This window comes from Rhinolophus hipposideros (assembly GCF_964194185.1).
Source record: "Rhinolophus hipposideros genome assembly, chromosome: X".
Taxonomy (NCBI): domain Eukaryota; kingdom Metazoa; phylum Chordata; class Mammalia; order Chiroptera; family Rhinolophidae; genus Rhinolophus; species Rhinolophus hipposideros.
The window spans coordinates 48,228,117-48,249,655 of NC_138046.1; the positions used below are offsets into that span (position 1 = coordinate 48,228,117).

The 21,539-nt window shown below is 39.2% G+C and overlaps 1 protein-coding gene across 1 annotated transcript in view; it reads left to right on the plus strand.

The window, feature by feature from the left end:
* Positions 1–21,539, plus strand: part of GUCY2F (guanylate cyclase 2F, retinal) — a gene marked incomplete at both ends in the record, with an annotated part of 147,016 nt that overhangs the window by 105,042 nt on the left and 20,435 nt on the right. The window contains 4 exon segments of the mRNA XM_081043007.1: positions 2–99; positions 2,945–3,010; positions 3,014–3,114; positions 3,894–4,086. Coding sequence (XP_080899133.1) covers positions 2–99; positions 2,945–3,010; positions 3,014–3,114; positions 3,894–4,086 — 458 coding nt within the window.

Genomic DNA, 21,539 nt, shown 5'->3' on the forward strand with positions numbered 1-21,539 from the left:
CCCTCTGAGCATACCCCTCCAGAATGTCTCCAGCTTATAAAGCAGTGCTGGGCTAAGGCTGCAGAACAGCGACCAACTTTCAATGAAATATTTAACCAGACAAGGACCGTGTATATCTTAGCACTGCACAGCAGCCATCCTGAAGCCATCCTACCCTAAACTAATTCCTTGGGTTCTTGTCATATCGTGGTAGGGAGCTCTTGCAAGAAAAAAGGACATTCTTCTTTTTTTTTTTATTAATTAATTTATTTATTAGTTTCAGGTGTACAAAACAAGGTAATACTTAGACGTTCATCATTTATATCCCTCATACTGTGAACCCCCCTCCCCCCATCCACTATCCCTCCGACCTCACACTGAACCATCACATTATATATATAAAATTATAGTTGGCATTCATTAATGTTTAGCTTCTGATGTACAATGCCATGATCAGGTATCCACAGTATCCCTGAGGTGGTCTCCCAAATAGGACGCATGTCCATCGGATACCCAACAAAATCTTTACAACATTATAGAATACCTTCCCCAAATTAATTTTCAAAAGAAAAACCCTGAGGCCATCTTGTGGTTACCAGCTGCTTCCAAATCCCTTCACCTTTCCCCTTATCCCCAACCCCCACCCACACACCCATCTAACCACTCTCGGTTTTTTCTCTGCGAAGGACATTCTTCTTGAGGAAGAAGCATAGAAGTGGCTACCTAGAGGCCTTTGGTGCTGGAGCATCCCACCACGTCCTCTGAGAACACAGAAGATGGTTTTGGTGCTCTTCTGTATCTGAACCTCTGTTCCAGGCCATCCACAATCTGAGCTACCCAAGCTTTCACAGATGGAATTGAACCACTAGGCATTTGCAAGGCAATAGCATTGAGATGGTTTCAAGATAGGTGTCTTGGCATAGATGGGGATCCTCATACAGCTATGTTTGCTTTGGAGATCCCACAGAACTCTGACCAGTATACCATTGAAATGATGTCAGGTTGTTTTGAGAGTGTCAGGAAAAATATGGGGTGTTTGAAAGGGTCTTCAAGATGGAAGAAAATATAAATGTGGAGTACAAAAGCAGGAGATTCCTTAGGTTCCTAGAGAAGAACAACTTGAAGCAATAGAGTGCATGAAAACTGATGAACTCTCTTCTTAAGATACTGAATTTCTAAATAAGCTAGTTCTTTCCTTGGAGTTGGGGAAATGAGGAAAGAACAGTGAGTCTTGTTAAGGAAGTTAGGATGTGGTTCCTAAGTTAGGAGCAGGCAGTTTAGGGCTTTGTTGAAACTACAGGATACTGAAAATGAGGGTGCTCTCTGTGAGTGCTGTGTCAGCTCTGGTGAAGAGGCTTTTGAGCCTGGCTGGAGTACAACACCGAGCTACTTTGTGAGTGGCAGATATCTGAGGCGGAAAAAAGAAAGAGTTGGATTGAAAGCCTGAGGGGCCCTGCATATGAAGTCATCCATGTCCCCAGCTAACAATGCCTCCATTAGCCTGGCTGGGTTTCTTGAGGACACTCAAACAGGTGTTCAATAGTATGGAAAAGGCAAAGGACCATGAAGGTCAAATTTCTAAAAACTTACCATGAGGCAGGAGAAAAAGCATTTGACCTTGTGTTGATGCTAGAGATAGTATTTCAGAAGGCAGCAGGGAAGCCAGTGATAGAAAGAATGCACATCATACGACCTTCAAACAAGAAATCGCTGGGGCTACCCTCACCGAAATGCTTCAGTGGAAGTTTAGACTGTCTGAAAGACAGGGGTAGCCTCCCAATTCCCTGTAGCTAATAAAACTTAAATGGGAGGAGGAGAGTGAGCCTTCTTGGGTTATGCAACAGGGGGAGCCCAAAGCATCTGATCTGCCTCCTGAGATTACTTGCAGGACCTTGACGGACTTGTAGATGTGGACCAGGCTCAGAAGAAAACTCCTAGTGTTGGCTTTGGGGCACTGAGTGCTAAGTGGAGCATGTGTTGCCCACCCTTATAGGAGGGTTCATTGTGATCGATTGCTAGGTGTCTGCTTAGGAAAACCACCACCAGACTTTTTGTTGTGAACATAGCCTTGTGCATGCTGAACACAGTAGCAAGGAGGAGCTACTCCCTTATGATTCCAATGCTATGCTAAGCTCCCCATCTCTGTAGATGGACAGGGTCCCAGGAGAGTATATAAAAAATCTGTGGCATGCAGCCATTTCTAAAGAATGGGGCAAGACCAGTTGAATTATCACATGACCCCAACTGACATGAAAGGCAATTGCTAGGGGACAACATTATTCCTGGACTCCATGGTAAGAAATAGGGGTAAATCTGTAGATCTTGGATCATATTTAAGAGGGTAAGAAACCTTCTACTGCCCAAGAACTAGCAACGCAGTAGCATTAGAAGATAAGGATGATTTAGTAAGCCGATGATCTAGAAGAGTAAAATAGCACTCCCTGCCCTATTTTACCCCTTAACCCACTCACAACTGGACTGGGCTGAAGACCAAATCCTGCTGCCTCTGAAGTGGCAACTATTCATGTGATAGTATCTCAGAACTGAAAGATCCTGCCCAGAGCACCCTTTGCTCAGATTTTAAAGAAACATAAGGGTAGGGGAAGAACTACTCAAATAAAAAGAGCCTTGTGAATGGGCCAGGGTAAAAATAAGAGTGGGTGGTGACTTTTGCTGTTTTTATCTGGGCTTACCTCTCCTACTCTGGCATTTTAAAAAATTTATTGGGTTGACAATTGTTAGTAAAATTACATAGATTTTGGGTGTACAATTCTGTATTACATCATCTATAAATCCCATTGTGTGTTCATCACCCAGAGTCAGTTCTCCTTCCATCACCATATATTTGATCCCCCTCTACTCTGGCATTTTAGAGGAAGGGATTTGTCATAAGGGGTCCTGCTCTATCATCTCGGAGTTTGTGGAAGTAAGAATTCCATGGTTCCTCTTTCTGTCTTACTTCCAGTTTAAAACTTTCAATAAAGGGAAGAAACCCAATATCGTTGATTCTATGCTTTCGATGTTGGAGCAATAGTCTAGCAACTTGGAACATTTGATCCAGGAACGAACTGAAGAGCTGGAAATTGAAAAACAGAAGACGGAAAAGCTTCTAACACAGATGCTACCAACCTATGTGTGAACACCTGAGGAGTGTAAATCCTTGTAATACTGTGTTCTATTAAAAAGAGAAAAAAAAAATTACCCATCAATTAACTGCTCTCTTCCTCTCCTGCACTCTCTCTACTCCCAGGAGATTTGAGTTACACCTTCAGATCAAAGAAGAATTGGAAATCAAGGGAGCAGAACACACTTTCTAATTTTCAACTACCTGTGGATCATGCTGGTCATTTAAGTTTTTAGTGCCTCAGTTTTTCTATGTGTCATTACATGACTTTACTTGGAAGTTGACCAATTAAAACAAGGCAGTTCCTTGAGCTCCTAGAGGAAAGTAGCAGGGGTTGGTTTTGTAGGTTTTTCCTCCCTTAATTGAGAGCCTTATCTGTTACTACAATTTCCAAATTTTTGAAGGAACCTTACGCTGTTGTAACATGATCTTCTAGGAAATAATTGGGGAAATTAGTCTCTTGCAAAGGCAATGACCAGGGAACAATCCCCGAGGGCATGGTGGGGTAGGGGCTGAGGAAAAAGGACAGAGAACTGAAAAAACTACACAAAGGCACAACCAGGGCTGTCTGTTCAGTGCTGTATTCCAGCACCTAGCACAGTGCCTCATACATGGTAAGCACTCAATATATATTTGTAGAATAAATGAAATAATGTTTTTATCCACGTGACATTTTCTTCCTCATCATTTACTTGGCAGTGATTTTTGGAGAAATTGTATTCTAGCAGATGTGTGTGTGGCATGGAGGGAGGCCTGTATCCTCTGAGGAATAGCTGTGTCTGCTGTTCAGATCAGTTGCTGAATCTCTCAAAAAGGGCTGCACAGTCGAACCTGAGGGTTTTGACTTGGTCACCTTGTATTTCAGTGATGTTGTGGTCGTCACCACTATCTCAGCCATGAGTGAACCTACTGAGGTGGTTGATCTTCTCAGTGACCTGTACACACTCTTTGATGCCATCATTGGCAGTCACGATGTCTACAAGGTAAGTTACTCAGCAGAAAAATATATTTCAGAGAGAAATTTGTTTATGAAGCTCATCTATGTGTACTTCAAAATTGAAGGATGCAACTTTATTGAATGTTATTATTTAGAAATTAAAATTTAAATAGTAAATTTTGAAACTTCCTTTGGTGTACCATTGGAAATGAAAGCCAGATAGAATGCATATAATTTCACACTTTACAAAGTAACAGTCTCAACTAAGCGAGAGGTTGCTGGTAAGATTTCTTTTGAGCTGTTTTATAGAACTGGGACTAAGAAGTGGTTGGCTCCAAAAGTGTTATTGTGCTTCAGTGCCTGACTACCCACAGTGTAGACAACGTCATGCTAGGCACTGAAGGGGATACAGACGAAGTGTTGGTGTTTTGTCCATAGTTGGTAACTGAAACAGAGTTCATCTTGACAAAGTTTGTGTAGATCTAATATGTGGTGTTAAAATTTGATTTTCTGCTTTAGGTACCATTTTTATACAGGAGGAAACTCTAGCCTTACACATGTCAATGAGCTATTTGACCTGAGGCTTTTTGGGATTGCTATAGGGTAACTAAAAGCATGCCTATTGGTCTGAAGTCTGGGGAAGTGGTTCATTGTGAGGTTGCAATCCTCTGCTCCCACCTTTCCCTATCCCTCTAGACTGTCAGTGTCCACTCTTCCTACCAAAGGTTGCAGAACATGAGTAGAGAACAGATGACAACATTCACTCATTTTGGTGTCATGCTTCCTTGCCCTTGGTTTTATGTGTTATCTTGTCCCTAGGCAGAAAATTGCTAAAATTTTCATAGCTGTGTAGGGATATTTCCATGTTGTCTGCAACAGGGATACTTATCTAATTGAGGGATGCCCCAGGCATCCCAAACTTTAGACAGCTCCTCTCTCCTAGGAACCAAGGTAGAGTTGGAGAATGAGTAGCTCCATTCATTGGATCTTTCATGGTAGTCAGAAATGTTCCAAGTCTTAAATCACACACAGGGCAGTGTGTTTATCTCAGACTAGACAGGGCCCTTTCAGGTCAGGTGGAGAGCCTCAGGGTTAGACCAAGCCACCTAAATAGGGCTCAGAAATAGACATCATACCTGTCAATCAGTAGGAGTGGCAAACTAATCAAGAAGCACACATGGAGACCAAGGAGGAGGAAAAATCCATGGAAACAGACTACCTGTCTCAACTCGTTGAACTCAAGCAACCTGAAGAGAAAAACAAACCACTGAAAACTAATCTAGTTGAAAGTAATATCCAAGATGATTCAGCATGGGCAGTAACACAGTCACTGGTTTAGTCAACCCAGATGATACTGTTCATTCAGAAAATTGCTGGGGGTATTAAGGATGAGACCATAAACTATTTTGGTACTTCATGGCTGCAGTAGGGAATTAGTGGGCTGTTTACAGGACAGAGCAGAACTATATGAATCCAAAAATGGAATTTAATTTTTAGTCATGTTTATAAAAAACATACACAGTGAACAGGAAATAAAAAATTGAGCCAGCAGTAACTCACCAAACCTGTTTGTGTTTTCATTTTCTTTACCTGTAAAATTGGATAATCTGAAATGGAAGTGAGAAGACTACTGTAGAATTATGAAGTTGGTGATTTATTTTCAGTTTCAGTTCTCCTTCCACCACCTCATCTCAACTAGACCCCTTCTTATACCTCCTCTTCCCTTTCTCTATCCTTATGCTGGCTTATGCAACCCACAATTCCCCCACAGCAGTCTTACACCAAGGCCAGGCAGTGCCCATGCTCGCTTCCCTTCTAATCTTCTCATCCATGTCCTTGGGGACTCCCACGTGATTGACTGAAAGCTGAAGTTTCAACCAACGATCTCTGATAATGGCCATCCAATGACTTTCTCCCTCCCATAAAGCATTTGCATGGTATCCACTGCCTTCTTCTGTGCAGGCAGGCATGCTTATTTGGGTGCAAGGATCCTTTTTTTTTTTTCAAAGTGTGCCAGGCAAGGGAGGCCCTGGATGGAAGCATACTGAGATACAAAGTCCCATAAGTGCAAATAATCATTGTTATTGGCTGTACAGAAAATCATCATGAGGGGCCTCTTGCTGATTACTAAAGTTTCTCTGGAGCTGAGTCCTAATTACAGTCCTATGGTTCATTTCAAGAAAGCAGTTTGGTGATGAGGACAATGACAACTTTAATGATGATGATGATTTGATAGCTTTCACTTATCATCCACAAGGCAGGTCTTAAGAGCTTTGACATGTATTAAGTTTTTGGTCCTTACAAAACTCTATGAGGTAAAAAATGGCAGCGTGAGGTGAGCTTCTGTAGCGCTCCCCTGGAATTTACAACAAATCAGACAACAATAACTCCACAAAGGACTCCCTGCACAGCAGACAGTCAAGACGAAGAGGCCCACTACTGAATTCACCTCCAAGTGGGTGAATCGCGCGAGCAGGGGAGGAGGGAGAGGAGAAGTGCAGAGACGGAGCCCCGCGGGAGCAGACCGAGCTCACTGCTCCGAGCTCGCTGCTCCCGATACTACTGCAGCTGCGGGAGAGGGAAGGACTCGCACTGCTAGGGCTCCGCTTACGGCCCACAGGGCTGAGGGGGCAGCATATAACACGGCTGAACCCAACGCTCACGGCAGAGACCTCGGAGCAAAGACTGAGGGAAGAGGGCTGAAATCGGTGGTTTAAGCCCTCACTGCCAAGCAGAACAAAAGCCTTAGGCATGGAGACTAGCCGCCCCCTTCCTACTCTCCCAGAGCTCGCCCCACCCCCACCTTCCCAGTGCTAGAAGCGATAAAGTAGTGTCAGATCAAAGGACAGAATATTTGCTGCTCTGAGAACTGTGGACCACAGACAAAGATTCGCAGCTAAACTAGTTCCGGCAAAGAGGAAGGAGCTGTGGAAGCAGGATTGGCTGTGGTGGTGGTCACCACCATTGCTCTGGGCCACCTCTCACAACTCACCCCGCCCCTGGCCCCACCTATCTGGGTGGATCCCTGCAAGAGTAAACAGAACTGCTGAAACATAAGGGCTCTGAATCTGGTGCAGAAAGAGCTTTGGACCTTCAAAAGCTCTTTGCATACCTATCAACCTGTTGCAGAAGCCACTCCTGTAGATGTCTCGGAAGAGAAGTAGTAAATCAGTGATTGCCATGAATAACCAAGGCAACAAGATAGCTCAGAAAGAAAGTGAAAAGTCTCCAGAAAAAGAAGTTAGAGATATGGAAATATGTGATTTAAATGACAGAGAATTCAAGATCGCAATTCTGAAAAAACTGAACGAGATGCAAGAAAACACAGAAAGGCAGTTTAATGAACTGAAAAACACAATCAAAAAACACCATGAGCATTTTACAAAAGAGATTGAAATTTGGTAAAAGAACCAAAGAGAATTTCTGGAGATTAAGAACTCAATAGAAGAAATTAACAGTCAAATATCCAGCTTATGTAGTAGAGTTGACCAGATGGAGGAAAGAATCAGTGACATCGAAGATAGGAACCAGGAATTTATACAGATGGAAGAAGAAAGAGACTCGAGACTTAAAAGAAATGAAAGAACACTACAAGAACTTTCTGACTCCATCAGAAAGAGCAATATAAGAATAATGGGCATACCAGAAGGAGAAGAAAGAGAGAAGGGAACAGAGAATATATTCAAACAAATCGTCGATGAGAACTTCCCAAACTTGTGAAAAGAACTGGATCCTCGAATCCAAGAAGCAAATAGAATACCTAATTACCTCAATCCCAACAGGCCTTCACCAAGGCACATTGTATTGAAGCTGTCTAAAATCAAACACAAAGAAAGAATCATCAAGGCAGCCAGGGAAAAGAAGATGGTAACTTACAAAGGAAAGCCCATTAGATTATCATCAGATATTTCAACAGAAACTCTATAAGCTAGAAGGGAATGGAACCAAATATTCAAACTATTGAAAGAGAGAAATTATGAGCCAAGAATAATATATCCAGGAAAGATATCCTTTAGATATGAAGGAGGAATAAAGACCTTTCCAGACATCCAGAAACTGAGGGAATTTTCTAATATACGACCTGCACTACAAGAAATACTAAAGGAGGCTATTAGACCACCATCAACAGGGACAACTTGTGGCAACCAAAACATAAAAAGGGGGAGAGTAAAGGCCTGAACTGGAATATGATAATAAAGAAAGAAAGCATGCTGAAGAAACTGGAATACTCTAAATATCAAACTTTCTTTTACATAAACTTAAGGGTAACCACTCAAAAAACATCCAGAACTGTAATATATACTGTAATAAAAGAAGAAACAGAGGGAAATATCATAGAATGCCACCACACAGAAATAATAGACAACAACAAAAAGGCAAAGAAACTATGGAGACACAGCCTTATCAGAAAACTAAAGATAGAATGACAGGAAATCCTCACATAACAATTATCACCCTAAATATAAATGGAATGAACTCACCAATAAAGAGACACAGAGTAGCAGATTGGATCAACAAACTAAACCCAACCATATGCTGTCTCCAAGAGACACATCTCAGCTACAAGGACAAGCATAGACTCAAAGTGAAAGGGTGGAAATTGACACTCCAAGCAAATGGTACCCAGAGAAAATCAGGTGTAGCCATAATGATTTCTGATGAAACAGACTTCAGGGTGAAAAAGATAACAAGAGACAAAAATGGACATTTCATAATGGTAAAGGGGACTATACACCAAGAAGACATAAAGTCATCAATATTTATGCCCCCAGTAAAGGAGCACAGAAATATACCAAGAAACTAATAACAGAACTAAAGGGAGAAATTAAACAAAACACAATTATACTAGGGGACTTACATACATCATTGACAGCTATGGATAGATCATCCAAACAGAAGATAAATAATGAACTAGCAGCGCTAAATGACACATTAGATGAAATGGACATCATTGACATATATAGAGCACTTCACCCTAAAACATCAGACTATACATTCTTTTCTAGTGTACATGGAACATTCTCAAGGATACACCATATATTGGGACATAAAATCAGCCTCAGCAAATTTAAGAAGATTGAAATCATACCAAGCATATTCTCTGATCACAAAGCTTTGAAATTGGATATCAACTGCCAAAAGAAAGCAGGAAAAAACACAAATACATGGAGATTAAACAACATACTTTTAAAGAACAACTGGGTCAAAGGAGAAATTAGAGGAGAGATCAAAAGATACATAGAAACAAACAACAATGAAAATACATCCTACCAAAATTTTTGGGATGCTGTGAGAGCAGTTTTAAGAGGGAAATTTATATCATTACAGGCCTATTTCAAGAAACAAGAAAAATCCCAAATAAATAACCTCATTTTACACCTTAAAGAACTAGAAAAAGAAGAACAAGCGAAACCCAAGGTCAGCAGAAGAAAGGAAATAACAAAAATCAGAACAGAACTAAATGAAATAGAGAACAAAAAGGCAAAGGAAAAAATTAATGTGACAAAGAGCTGGTTCTTTGAAAAGATTAACAAAATTGACAAACCCTTGGCTAGACTAACTAATATAGAAAGAGAGAAGACACTAATTAACAAAATCAGAAATGAAAAAGGGGAAGTTATCACAGAAAACACAGAAATACAAAGGATTATCCAAGAATACATGAAGGACTATATGCCACCAAATTCAATAACTCAGAAGAAATGGACAAGTTCTTAGAAACATATAGCCTTCCAATGCTGAATCATGAAGAACTGGAAAATCTAAACAGAATGATCAACAGTAACGAAATTGAATCACTCATCAAAAACATTCCCAAAATCATAAGTCCTGGACCAGATGGCTTACTATTGAATTCTACCAAACCCTCAATGAGGATCTAATACTAATCCTGCTCAATCTTTTCCAAAAAATTGAAGAAGAGTCAGTAATCCCTAACTCATTTTATGAAGCCAACATTACCCTGATACCAAAACCTGGTAAGGACAACACAAAAAAAGGAAACTCAGACCAATATCTCTGATGAATACAGATGCTAAAATCCTAAACAAAATTCTAGCAAATCGAATACAACAATGCATTAAAAAGATTATTCATCACGACCAAGTGGGGTTCATCCCCGGGGCACAAGGATGGTTCAACATTCGCAAATCCATCAATGTAATACATCACATAAACAAAATAAAGGACAAATATCATATGATTCTATCAATTGATGCAGAAAAAGCATTTGATAAGATACAACATCCATTGATGAGTAAAACACTTAATAAAATTGGTATAGAAGGAAAATACCTCAACATAATAAAGGCCATATACTACAAGCTCTCAGCTAATCTCATAATTAATGGTGTAAAGCTGAAGCCCTTTGCTCTATGTTCAGGAACACGACAAGGCTCTCCCCTATTACCTCTGCTTTTCAACATAGTGTTGGAAGTCCTTGCCAGAGCAATCAGGCAAGAGAAAGAAATGAAACACATCCAAATTGGGGATGAAGAAGTTAAAGTATCATTCTTTGCAGATGACATGATGCTATATATAGAAAACCCTAAAGACTCCACCAAAAAGCTGTTAGAAATGATCAATGAATACAGTAAAGTATGAACGTACAAAAGTCCATTGCTTTCCTATATACCAACAGTGAATCTCAGAAAAAGAAATAGAAAAAGCAATTTCTTTTGCAATTGCAGCAACAACAATATAATACCTAGGCATAAACTTAACCAAGGATGTGAAGGATTTATATGCTGAAAACTATAAGACATTTTTGAAAGAAATTGAAGAAGACACAAAGAAATGGAAAGACATTCCGTGCTCATGGATTGGAATAATCAACATAGTTAAAATGGCCATATTACCCAAAACCATATACACATTTAATGCAATCACCATCAAAATCCCAATGGCATTTTTTAAAGAAATAGTACAAAAAATCATCAGATTTGTTTGGAACCACAAAAGACCCCGAATAACCAAAGCAATCTTAAGAAAAAAGAACATTGCTGGAGGTATCACACTGCCTGAGTTTAGCTTGTACTACAGGGCTACAATAATCAAAACAGCATGGTATTAGCAGAAAAACAGACACATAGACCAATGGAATAGAATTGAGAACTCAGAAATAAAACCACATAAATATGAACAGATAATTTTTGACAAAGAAGCTAAAAACATACAATGGAGGAAAGACAGCCTCTTCAATAAATGGTGCTGGCAGAATTGGATAGCTACGTGCAAAAGAATGAAACTGGACTGCTATCTGTCACCATGTACCAAAATTAATTCAAAATGGATCAAAGACTTAAGCATAAGACCTGACACAATAAACTGCATTGAAGAAAACATAGGTACTAAACTTGTGGACCTTGGGTTCAAAGATCATTTTATGAATTTGACTCCAAAGGCAATGGATGTAAAAGCTAAAACAAACAAATGGGACTATATGAAACTTAAAAGTTTCTGCACAGCAAAAGAAACCATCGACAAAATAAAGAGGCAACCGACTGAATGGGAGAAGATTTTTGCAAACAGTGCCTCCAATAAGGGTCTAATATCCAAAATATACAAGGAACTCATGAAACTCAACAACAAAAAAACAAACAACCCAATTGAAAAATGGGCAGAGGACCTGAAGAGACATTTCTCTAAAGAGGACTTACAAATGGCAAATAGACATATGAAAAAATGCTCAACGTCACTAATCATCAGAGAAATGCAAATAAAAACCACAATGAGATATCACCTCACCCCAATCAGAATGGCTATCATCAAGAAGACAAATAGCAACAAGTGTTGGATCATCAACAAGACAAATAGCAACAAGTGTTGGAGAGGCTGTGGAGAAAAAGGAACCCTCATACACTGTTGGTGGGAAAGCAGACTGGTGCAGCCGCTATGGAGGGCAGTGTGGCGGTTCCTCAAAAAATTACGAATAGAATTACCATATGACCCAGCAATCCCTCTCCTGGGTATCTACTCAAAGAATCTGAAATCTTTTATACATAAAGACACGTGTGCTCCAATGTTCATTGCAGCTTTGTTTACGGTGGCCAAAACATGGAAACAACCAAAATGTCCTTCAATAGATGAATGGATAAAGAAGTTGTGGTATATATACACAATGGAATACTATTCAGAGTTAAGGAAAGATGATATAGGAACATTTGTGACAACATGGATGGATCTTGAGAGTGTAATGCTAAGCGAAATAAGTCAGACAGAAAACGCAGAGAACCCTGTGATTTCACTGATATGTGGTATATAAACCAAAAACAACAAAAGAACAAGAGAAACGAATGAGAAACAAAAACTCACCGACACAGATAATAGTTTAGTGGTTACCAGAGGGTAAGGGGGTTGGGGGGAGGGAGATGAGGGTAAGGGGGATCAAATATATGGTGATGGAAGGAGAACTGACTCTGGGTGGTGAACACACAATGGGACTTATTGATGATGTAATACAGAATTGTACACCTGAAATTATGTAATTTCATTAACAATTGTCACCCCAAGAAATAAATTAAAAAAAAAATCCTCAGATTTGTTTGGAACCACAAAAGACCCAGAATAGCCAAAGCAATATTAAAAAAAAAAGAACAATACTGGAGGTATCACACTCCCTGATTTTTGCTTGTACTATAGGGCTACAATAATCGAAACAGCTTGGTATTGGCGGAAAAATAGACACGTAGACCAATGGAATAGAATTGATATCCCAGAAATAAAACCACATAAATATGGACAGATAATTTTTGACAAAGAATCTAAAAACATACAATGGAGGAAACACAGCCTCTTCAATAAATGGTGCTGGCAGAATTGGATAGCTATGTGCAAAAGAATGAAACTGGACTGCTATCTGTCACCATGTACCAAAATTAATTCAAAATGGATCAAAGACTTAAGCATAAGACCAGAGACAATAAACTGCATTGAAGAAAACATAGGTACTAAATTTATGGACCTTGTGTTCAAAGAGCATTTTATGAATTTGACTCCAAAGGCAATGGAAGTAGAAACTAAAATAAATGAATGGGATTATATGAAACTGAAAAGTTTCTGCACAGGAAAAGAAAGTATTGACAAAATAATGAGGCAACCAACTGAATGGAAGAAGATTTTTGCAAACAGTGCCTCTGATAAGGGGCTAATATCCAAAATATACAAGGAACTCATGAAACTCAACAACAGAAAAACAAACAACCCAATTGAGAAATGGACAGAGGACCTGAAGAGGCATTTCTCCAAAGAGGATATACAAATGGCAAATAGACATATGAAAAAATGCTCAACATCGCTAATCATCAGAGAAATGCAAATGAAAACCACAATGAGATATCAGCTGACCCCAGTCAGAATGGCTTTCATCAACAAGACAAATAGTAACAAGTGTTGGAGAGGCTGTGGAGAAAAAGGAACCTGCATACACTGTTGGTGGGAAGGCAGACTGGTGCAGCTGCTATGGAAGGCAGTGTGGAGGTTCCTCAAGAAATTACGAATAGAATTACCATATAACCCAGCAATCGCTCTCCTGGGTATCTACCCAAAAAATCTGAAAACATTTCTCTATAAAGACACGTGTGCTCCAATGTTCATTGCAGCTTTGTTTATGGTGGCCAAGACATGGAAACAACCAAAATGTCCTTCGTTAGATGAATGGATAAAGAAGTTGTGGTATATATACACAATGAAATACTATTCGGCGTTAAGGAAAGATGATATAGGAGCATTTGTGACAACATGGATGGATCTTGAGAGTATAATTCTAAGTGAAATAAGTTAGACAGAAAAATCAGAGAACCCTATGAATTCACTGATATGTGGTATATAAACCAAAAACAACAAAAGAACAAGACAAACAAATGAGAAACAAAAACTCATAGACATAGACAAAAGTTTAGTGGTTACCAGAGTGTAAGTGGGTGGGGGGTGGGTGATGAGGGTAAGGGGGATCAAATATATGGTGATGGAAGGAGAACTGACTCTGGGTGGTGAACACACAATGGGATTTATAGATGATGTAATACAGAATTGTACACCTGAAATCTATGTAAATTTACTAAGAATTGTCACCTCAATAAATTTAATAAAAAAAAGAAGAAAAAAACTCTATGAGGTAGGTACTGTCATTATCCCTATTTTACAGAGAAGTATACTGAAGCACAGAGAGTTTACGTGACTTGTTCAGTTTACAAATGTTGCATCAGGGATTTTAACCAAGGCAGGATAAATCAGAGTTTAATGCTTTTAACCATTGTACTCTTTTTTTTAATTTCTTTTTTTTTAATTAGCTTCAGGTGCACAAGACAAAGTAATACTTAGACGTTTTTCATTTATATCCCTCACACTGTGTGAACCCCCCACCCCCCATGCACTAACCGTCTGACATCGCACAGAGCCATTACATTTCCACTGTCTCTATTCCTAATGCTGTACTCCACGTCTTGTAAGTATATACATATACATATACATATATATATATATATATATATATATATATATATATATATATATATATATATATACACACACACATACATATACATACAAACTTGTAAGTTGACATTATTGTTCAGCTTCAGATTCAGGCGTACATTGCAGTGATCAGGCATCTACATCATCCCTGAGGTGGTCTCCCTAATGAGACAAGTGTCCATTGGATACCCTACAAAATCTTTACAACATTATTGATTACATTCCCCAAATTAATTTTCAGAACCCCGTGGCCATCTTGTGGTTACTGACTGTTTTTTAATCCGCTCACCTTCCCCCTTATTTCCACCCCCCATATCTAGCAACCCTCAGTTTTTTCTTTGTCTCCAAAACTGTTTCTGATTAGTTCATTCACTTATTCTTTTCTTTAGATTTCACATATAAGTGAGATCATATGGTATTTGTCTTTTTCTGTCTCTCTTATTTCACTTAACATAATGTTGTCTAGGTCGATCCATGTTGTTGCAAAGAGTAAGATTTCTTTCATCTTTATGACTGTGTAATACTCCATTGTATAAATGTACCACAGTTTCTTAATCCATTCATCTACCGATGGGCATTTCAGTTGTTTCCATATCTTGGCTATTATGTATTGTGCTGCAATACACATATGAGTGCATAAACTTTTTTGAATTAGAGTTTTGGATTTTTCAGGATAGATACCTAGAAGTGGAATTGCTGGAAAACAAAGTAGTTCCATTTTCAGATATTTGAGATACCTCCATACTGTTTTCCATAGTGACTGCACCAATCTGTAATTCCACCAACAGTGCACAAGGGGTCCCTTTTCTCCACTTCCACGCCAACACTTGTTGTTTGTTGATTTACTGATGATAGCCATTTTGACTGGGGTGAAGTGGTATCTCATTGTGGTTTTTATTTGCATTTATCAAATGATTAGTGAGTGTCAGCATTTTTTCATATGTCTCTTTGCCATCTGTATGTCCTTTTTAGAGAAATGTCTCTTCATGTCCTCTGCCCATTTTTAAATTGGGTTGTTTGTTTTTTTGGAGTTGAGTTGAGTGAGTTTTTTATAAATTTGTGATATTTACCCCTTATCAGACGTATCATTGGCAAATGTCTTTTTCCATTCAATAGGGTGCCTTTTTGTTTTATTGATGATTTCCTTTGCTGTGAAAAAACTTTTTTAGTTTAATGTAATCCCACATGTTTATTTTTTCTCTTACTTCCCATGCCCGAGGAGATATATCAGTAAAAATCTTACTCCACGTAATGTCTGTGAAGTTTCTTCCTATATTTTCTTCTAGGAATTTTATGGTTTCAGATCTTACATTTAAGTCTTTAAGCCATTTTGAATTTATTTTTGTGTATGGTGTAAGGAAGTGGTCCAGCTTCATTTTTTTGCATGTGTCTATCCAGGTATCCCAGCACCATTTATTGAATAGTCTGTCTTTACCCCACCATACATTCTTGCTTCCATTGTCATAGATGAAATGGCCATATAGGCATGGATTTATTTCTGGACTCTCCATTCTGTTCCGTTGATCTATGTGTCTGTTTTCATTCCAGTACCATGCTGTTTTGATTACTGTAGCCTTGTAGTATAATTTGATATCAGGTATTTTTATACCTCCCACTTTGTTCTCATTTCTCAAGATTGCTGAGGCTATCCGGGGTATTTTATCGTCCCATATAAAGTTTAGGATTATATGTTCTATTTCTGTGAAAAACGTATTGGTAGTTTGATAGGAATTGCGTTGAATATGTATATTGCCTTAGTCAGTATGGACATTTTAACTATATTAATTCTTCCTATCCATGAACATGGTATATGTTTCCATCTATTTGTATCTTCCTTCATTTCTTTCTTCAGTGTATTATAATTTTCTCAGTACAAATCTTTTTCTTCTTTGGTTAAATTTATTCCCAGGTATTTTATAGACTTTGAAGCAATTGTAAATGGGATTTTTTTTTAATTTCTCCTTCTGAGGTTTTATTATTGGTATATAAAAATGCAACTGATTTCTGAATATTAATTTTGTATTCTGCTACTTTACTAAATTCATCTATCAGCTCTAATAGTTTCTTGGTGGAGTCTTTATGGTTCTCTTTATACAGTATCATGTCATCTGCATATAATGATAATTTTACTTCCTCTTACCGATTTGGATGCATTTTATTTCTTTTTGTTGTCTGATTGCTGTGGCTAGAATTTCCAGCACTATGTTCAATAGAAGAGGAGAAAGTGGGCAACCTTACCTTGTTCCTGATCTTAGGGGGAATGGTTTTAGCTTTTCCCCATTGAGTATGATGTTAGCTGTGGGTTTATCATATATGGTCTTTACTATGTTGAGATATGATCCCTCTATTCCCACTTTCTTAAGGGTTTGTATCATAAATGGCTGCTGGATTTTATCAAATGCTTTGTCTTCATCTATTGATATGACCATGTGATTTGTATTTTTCATTTTGTTAATGTGGTATATCACATTAATTGATTTGCGGATGTTGAAGCACCCTAGCATACCAGGGATGAATCCCACTTGATCATTGTGTATGATCTTTTTAATGTATTGCTGAAATCTGTTCCCTAATATTTTGTTGAGGATTTTTCCATCTATGTTCATTAGCGATATTGGCCTGCTGTTTTTTTGTGTGTGGTGTCTTTGTCTGATTTTGGGATCAGGGTGATAGTGACTTCCTAAAAAGTGTTTGGGAGTCTTCCGTCTTTCTGGATTTTTTGGAAGAACTTGAGGAGAATAGGTGATAATTCTTTATTGAACGTTTTGTAAAATTCACCTGTAAAGCCATTTGGTCCAGGGATTTAGTTTGTTGGGAGACTGTTGATTACTGATTCAATTTCCCTGGTGGTAATCAGTCTATTCAGGTTTTCTGTTTCTTCTTGAGTTAGCCTTGGAAGGTTGTATACCTCTAGAAAATTGTCTATTTCTTCCAGATTGTCAAATTTGTTGGCATATAGTTGCTCATAGTAGTTTTTAGATTTTTTTTGTATTTCTGCGGTATCTGTTGTTACGTCTCCTCTTTCATTTCTGATTTTATTAATTTGGGTCCTCTCTCTCTCTTTTTTAAATGAGTCTGGCTAAAGGTTTCTCAATTTTGTTTATCTTCTCTAAGAACCAACTCTTGGATTCATTGATCTTTTGTATTGTTTTTCTTGTTTCTATTTCATTTATTTCCGCTCTGACCCTTATTATCTCCTTCCTTGTGCTCTCTTTGGGCTTATTTTGCTGTTCTTTTTCCAGATCTCTTAAGTGTGAAGATAAACTGTTGATTAGTGATGTTTCTTGTTTCTTTAAGTAGGCCTGCAATGCTATGAATTTCCCTCTTAGGACTGCTTTCGTGGCATCCCATAGATTTTGGGTAATCGTGTTTTCATTTTCATTAGTCTCGAGATAGCTTTTAATTTCTTCCTTGATCTACTGCTAGACCCATTCATTATTTAGTAACATGTTATTCAGCCTCAATGAATTGGTGTGTTTTCCAGTTTTTTTCCTGTAGTTCATTTCTAAATTCATAGCACTGTGGTCAAAGAAGACAATTGATATGATTTCAATTTTCTTAAATTTATCAAGACTTGTTTTGTGACCTAACATATATTCTATCTTGGAAAATGTTCCATGTGCACTTAAGAAGAACGTGTATTCTGTAGCATTGGGTTGAAATGCTCTGAAAATATCGATTAAATCCAAGTGGTCCAATGTGTCATTTAAGGCCGTTGTTTCCATACTGATTTTCTGTCTGGAAGACCTGTCCCTTGTTGTCAGAGATGTGTTGAAGTCCCCTACTATGATAGTGTTACTGTTGATTTCTGTCTTTATGTCAGTCAATATGTGTTTTGTGTATTTAGGTGCTCCTATGTTGGGTGCATAGATTATTACTAGTGTTATGTCCTCTTGTCGAATCGATCCCTTTATTATTATATAGAGCCCATCTTTGTCTTTTAATACGTTCTTCATTTTAAAGTCTATTTTGTCAGATATAAGTATTGCAACTCCAGCTTTTTACTCATTTCCATTTGCATGAAATATCTTACTCCCACCCTTCACTTTCAGCCTGTGTGTGTCTTTTGATTAGAGGTGAGTCTCTTGTATACAGCATATACAAGGGTCTCCCTTTCTTATCCACTCAGCCACCCTATGTCTCTTGATTGGAGCACTTAATCTGTTTACATTTAAAGTGATTATTGATCGGTACATAGTTATCACCATTTTAAAATTTTTACTTAGATTGTTTTTCTTCTATTTACAGAAGTCCTTTTGTTATTTCTTGCAATTCTGGCTTGGTGGTAATAAATTCCTTTAGCTTATTCTTTTCTGGGAAGCTCTTTATCTCTCCATCAACTTTAAATGATAGCCTTGCTGGATAAAGCAATCTAGGTTGTAGGCCTTTGTGTTCCATCACTTTGAGTATCTCCTGCCAGTCCCTCCTTGCCTTCAATATTTCTGTAGAAAAGTCATTTGATAGTCTTTGGGAGTTCCCTTGTATGTAACCCTCTTTCTTTCCCTTGCTGCTTTTAGGATTCTCTCTTTTTCTTTAAGCTTTGCCATTTTAACTATAATGTGTCTTGGTGTGGACCTGTTTGGGTTTACCTGGTTGAAAGTCTCTGCACTTCCTGGGCTTGTATGTTGGTTTCCTTCATCAGGTTAGGTAAGTTTTTGGACATTATTACTTCAAATGTGTTCTCAATCCCTTGCTACCTCTCTTCACCTTCTGGTATTCCTATGATGTGCATGTTGTTGCACTTGATGTTATCCCAGAGGTCTCTTAAAGCATCTTCATTGTTTTTTATTCTTTTTTCTTTCTGTTGTTCTGTTTCGGTGATCTCTGCTAACTTGTCTTCTAAGTCTCTGATTCGATTCTCTGCTTCAACTAACCTGCTGTTAATTCGTTCAAGTGAGTTGTTTATTTTGGTAATTGTGTTCTTTAGTTCTAACTGGTTGTTCGTTATGATTTCTCCATCCTTCTTTATGTTGTCCTTAAGCTCCTTAAACATTCTTATCATCAGTGTTCTGAACTCTGTCTCTGATAGGTCTGTTTCATTTGGTTCCACTTCTGGGGGTTTCTTCTTCTATTTGGGACATGTTTCTTTGTTTCCCCAATCTGGCTGATTCTCTGTGTTTTCTTTGATGTATTCGGTAGATCCCCTAGAGTTCTTAATTCCTGCTGGGTTGTCTTATGTAGTATGTGTCCTTTATATTTGACTTGCACTACTTCGTTCTTCTCTGCTGCATGTGCTCCAAACGTGACTCTTTCATTGTGTATATTGTCCTGTTAAAGAAGATCTTTAATTGCTTTTCACTTGTGAGTCGATGGGGTTAACTCCTAGGCTGACTAGTTATGAGACGTGGCTCTGCCCACTGCAAGATGTTCTGTTGCGTGAGGGTTGACCTCCATGGTGTTTTGGCCTCTATGGGCTCTTGTGCCTGTAGAGAATTCCCTCTGTGTGTGTCACTTGTAGGTCAAACAGGTAGTACTATGGTTTGGTTTGGATTTGGCCTTTGGGTGTGTTGAATCTTGTGCCTCTTAAGCTGGGCCCTGGTAGGGCAATTTCAGAACAAAGCAAATCACAAAGCACAACAACAACAACAAAGAAAAAATCAAATACATTCACATGTAAACACAACCGACAACCCACTCTCAACACAGACAAAGATATCAAAGTTGTCAACACAAAACAAAACAAAACAAAAGCAAAAAACAAAAAAAAAAAAAACCTGAAAACTAAGACAAAAAAAAAAGAGAGAAAGCAGCGCCAGTCTTGCTTAAGGCCACCAAGTAATCTCCAGGTTGTCCTCTGCTGTACCAAACAGTCCTTTGTGTATTGTGCAGGCAGGGCCAGTCACCTGGTGTCCAGAGTGACGTTGGGACTGCAGATTTAGATGTGTGAGGCTGAGGGGTCTGGGTGATAGTTTCTATAAAGTCAGTGCAGTTTCTGCCCTTGCTTGCACCTATGCGCACTGAGAGTAGCACCAGCAGTCCTGTGTCCAGTTCTCCTGAGTCTTAGGGCATTTCTTCCATGTGTTTGTGTGAGTGTGTGAGTGTGTGTGGCAGGCGGGAGATTTCTGAGCTGCTGAAAGCCCAGAGTTGTGTCTGCTGCCTACTGCTAATCCCTGGATGTGCCTCCACAGTTGTAATTTCCCCGCACTAGGCAGGCCAGAAAGGGTAGGGGCTGGGGATGGAGGAGTCACTTCTCTCTTAGGCCAGCGAAAATCACACTCTTCCCAGCCTCTTCCCTGGGTCAGAGCTGCACACCGGTCTTCCCAGAGCCTGAGCACTAAGCACTAAGGCTCCTTTGTAACCTGTCACTACTCCTCAGTTCAGGGGCCACTTTAAATCTCTGGAAGGGTGGGGGTAGGATTGGAAGAGCGGGGGGAGGGGCCCAGGTATGGAGTCTGTGTCCTTTGTCCGACCTAGGGCCCAACTGGCTGCCCCCTATGCGGGAGAGATCAGCTTTGGGACGCTGGGAAAGAGCCCACCTCCTGGCTTTTGTGTTCTCTCTGTTCCGTCCTGGGATCCCCTGTGTCTCTGCTGCTGCGGATGCCAGCCGCGTTTCCACTGCTGCAGATGCAGGCGTGTTTCCACAGCCGAAGATGCAGGCCGCGTCCCCACAGCCACAGATGCGGGCTGCGTTTCCACAGCTACAGGTGCGGACTGCGTTTCCACAGCCGCAGATATGGACCGCGTTTCCACCGCCCAACAATTGTACTCTTGAATGCAGTTCTCTAGGAGAACATGGATTTTAACTGGATCCAAACTTGAACTAGCAGAGCTTGACTAGCAGATTTCACAGAAGTCCTTTTAGCTTACTTATCTTTTGGGTTTACTTGAAAAGCTCCAACTTACTAGTCACTTAAGAGTGAGCACACTTCTGTAGGGAAGATGAGGAATACAGATTTGCCTTTATTTCCAGGTGTCCCGCTCTAACTGGCCCCTGTATAAAACAATTAGGGTTAGTACTTCTGCTCCTTAAGAGGCAGCCACTAGGATAAGAAGAGGTAGCTGGTGGTGTAACACCCAGTTCTCATA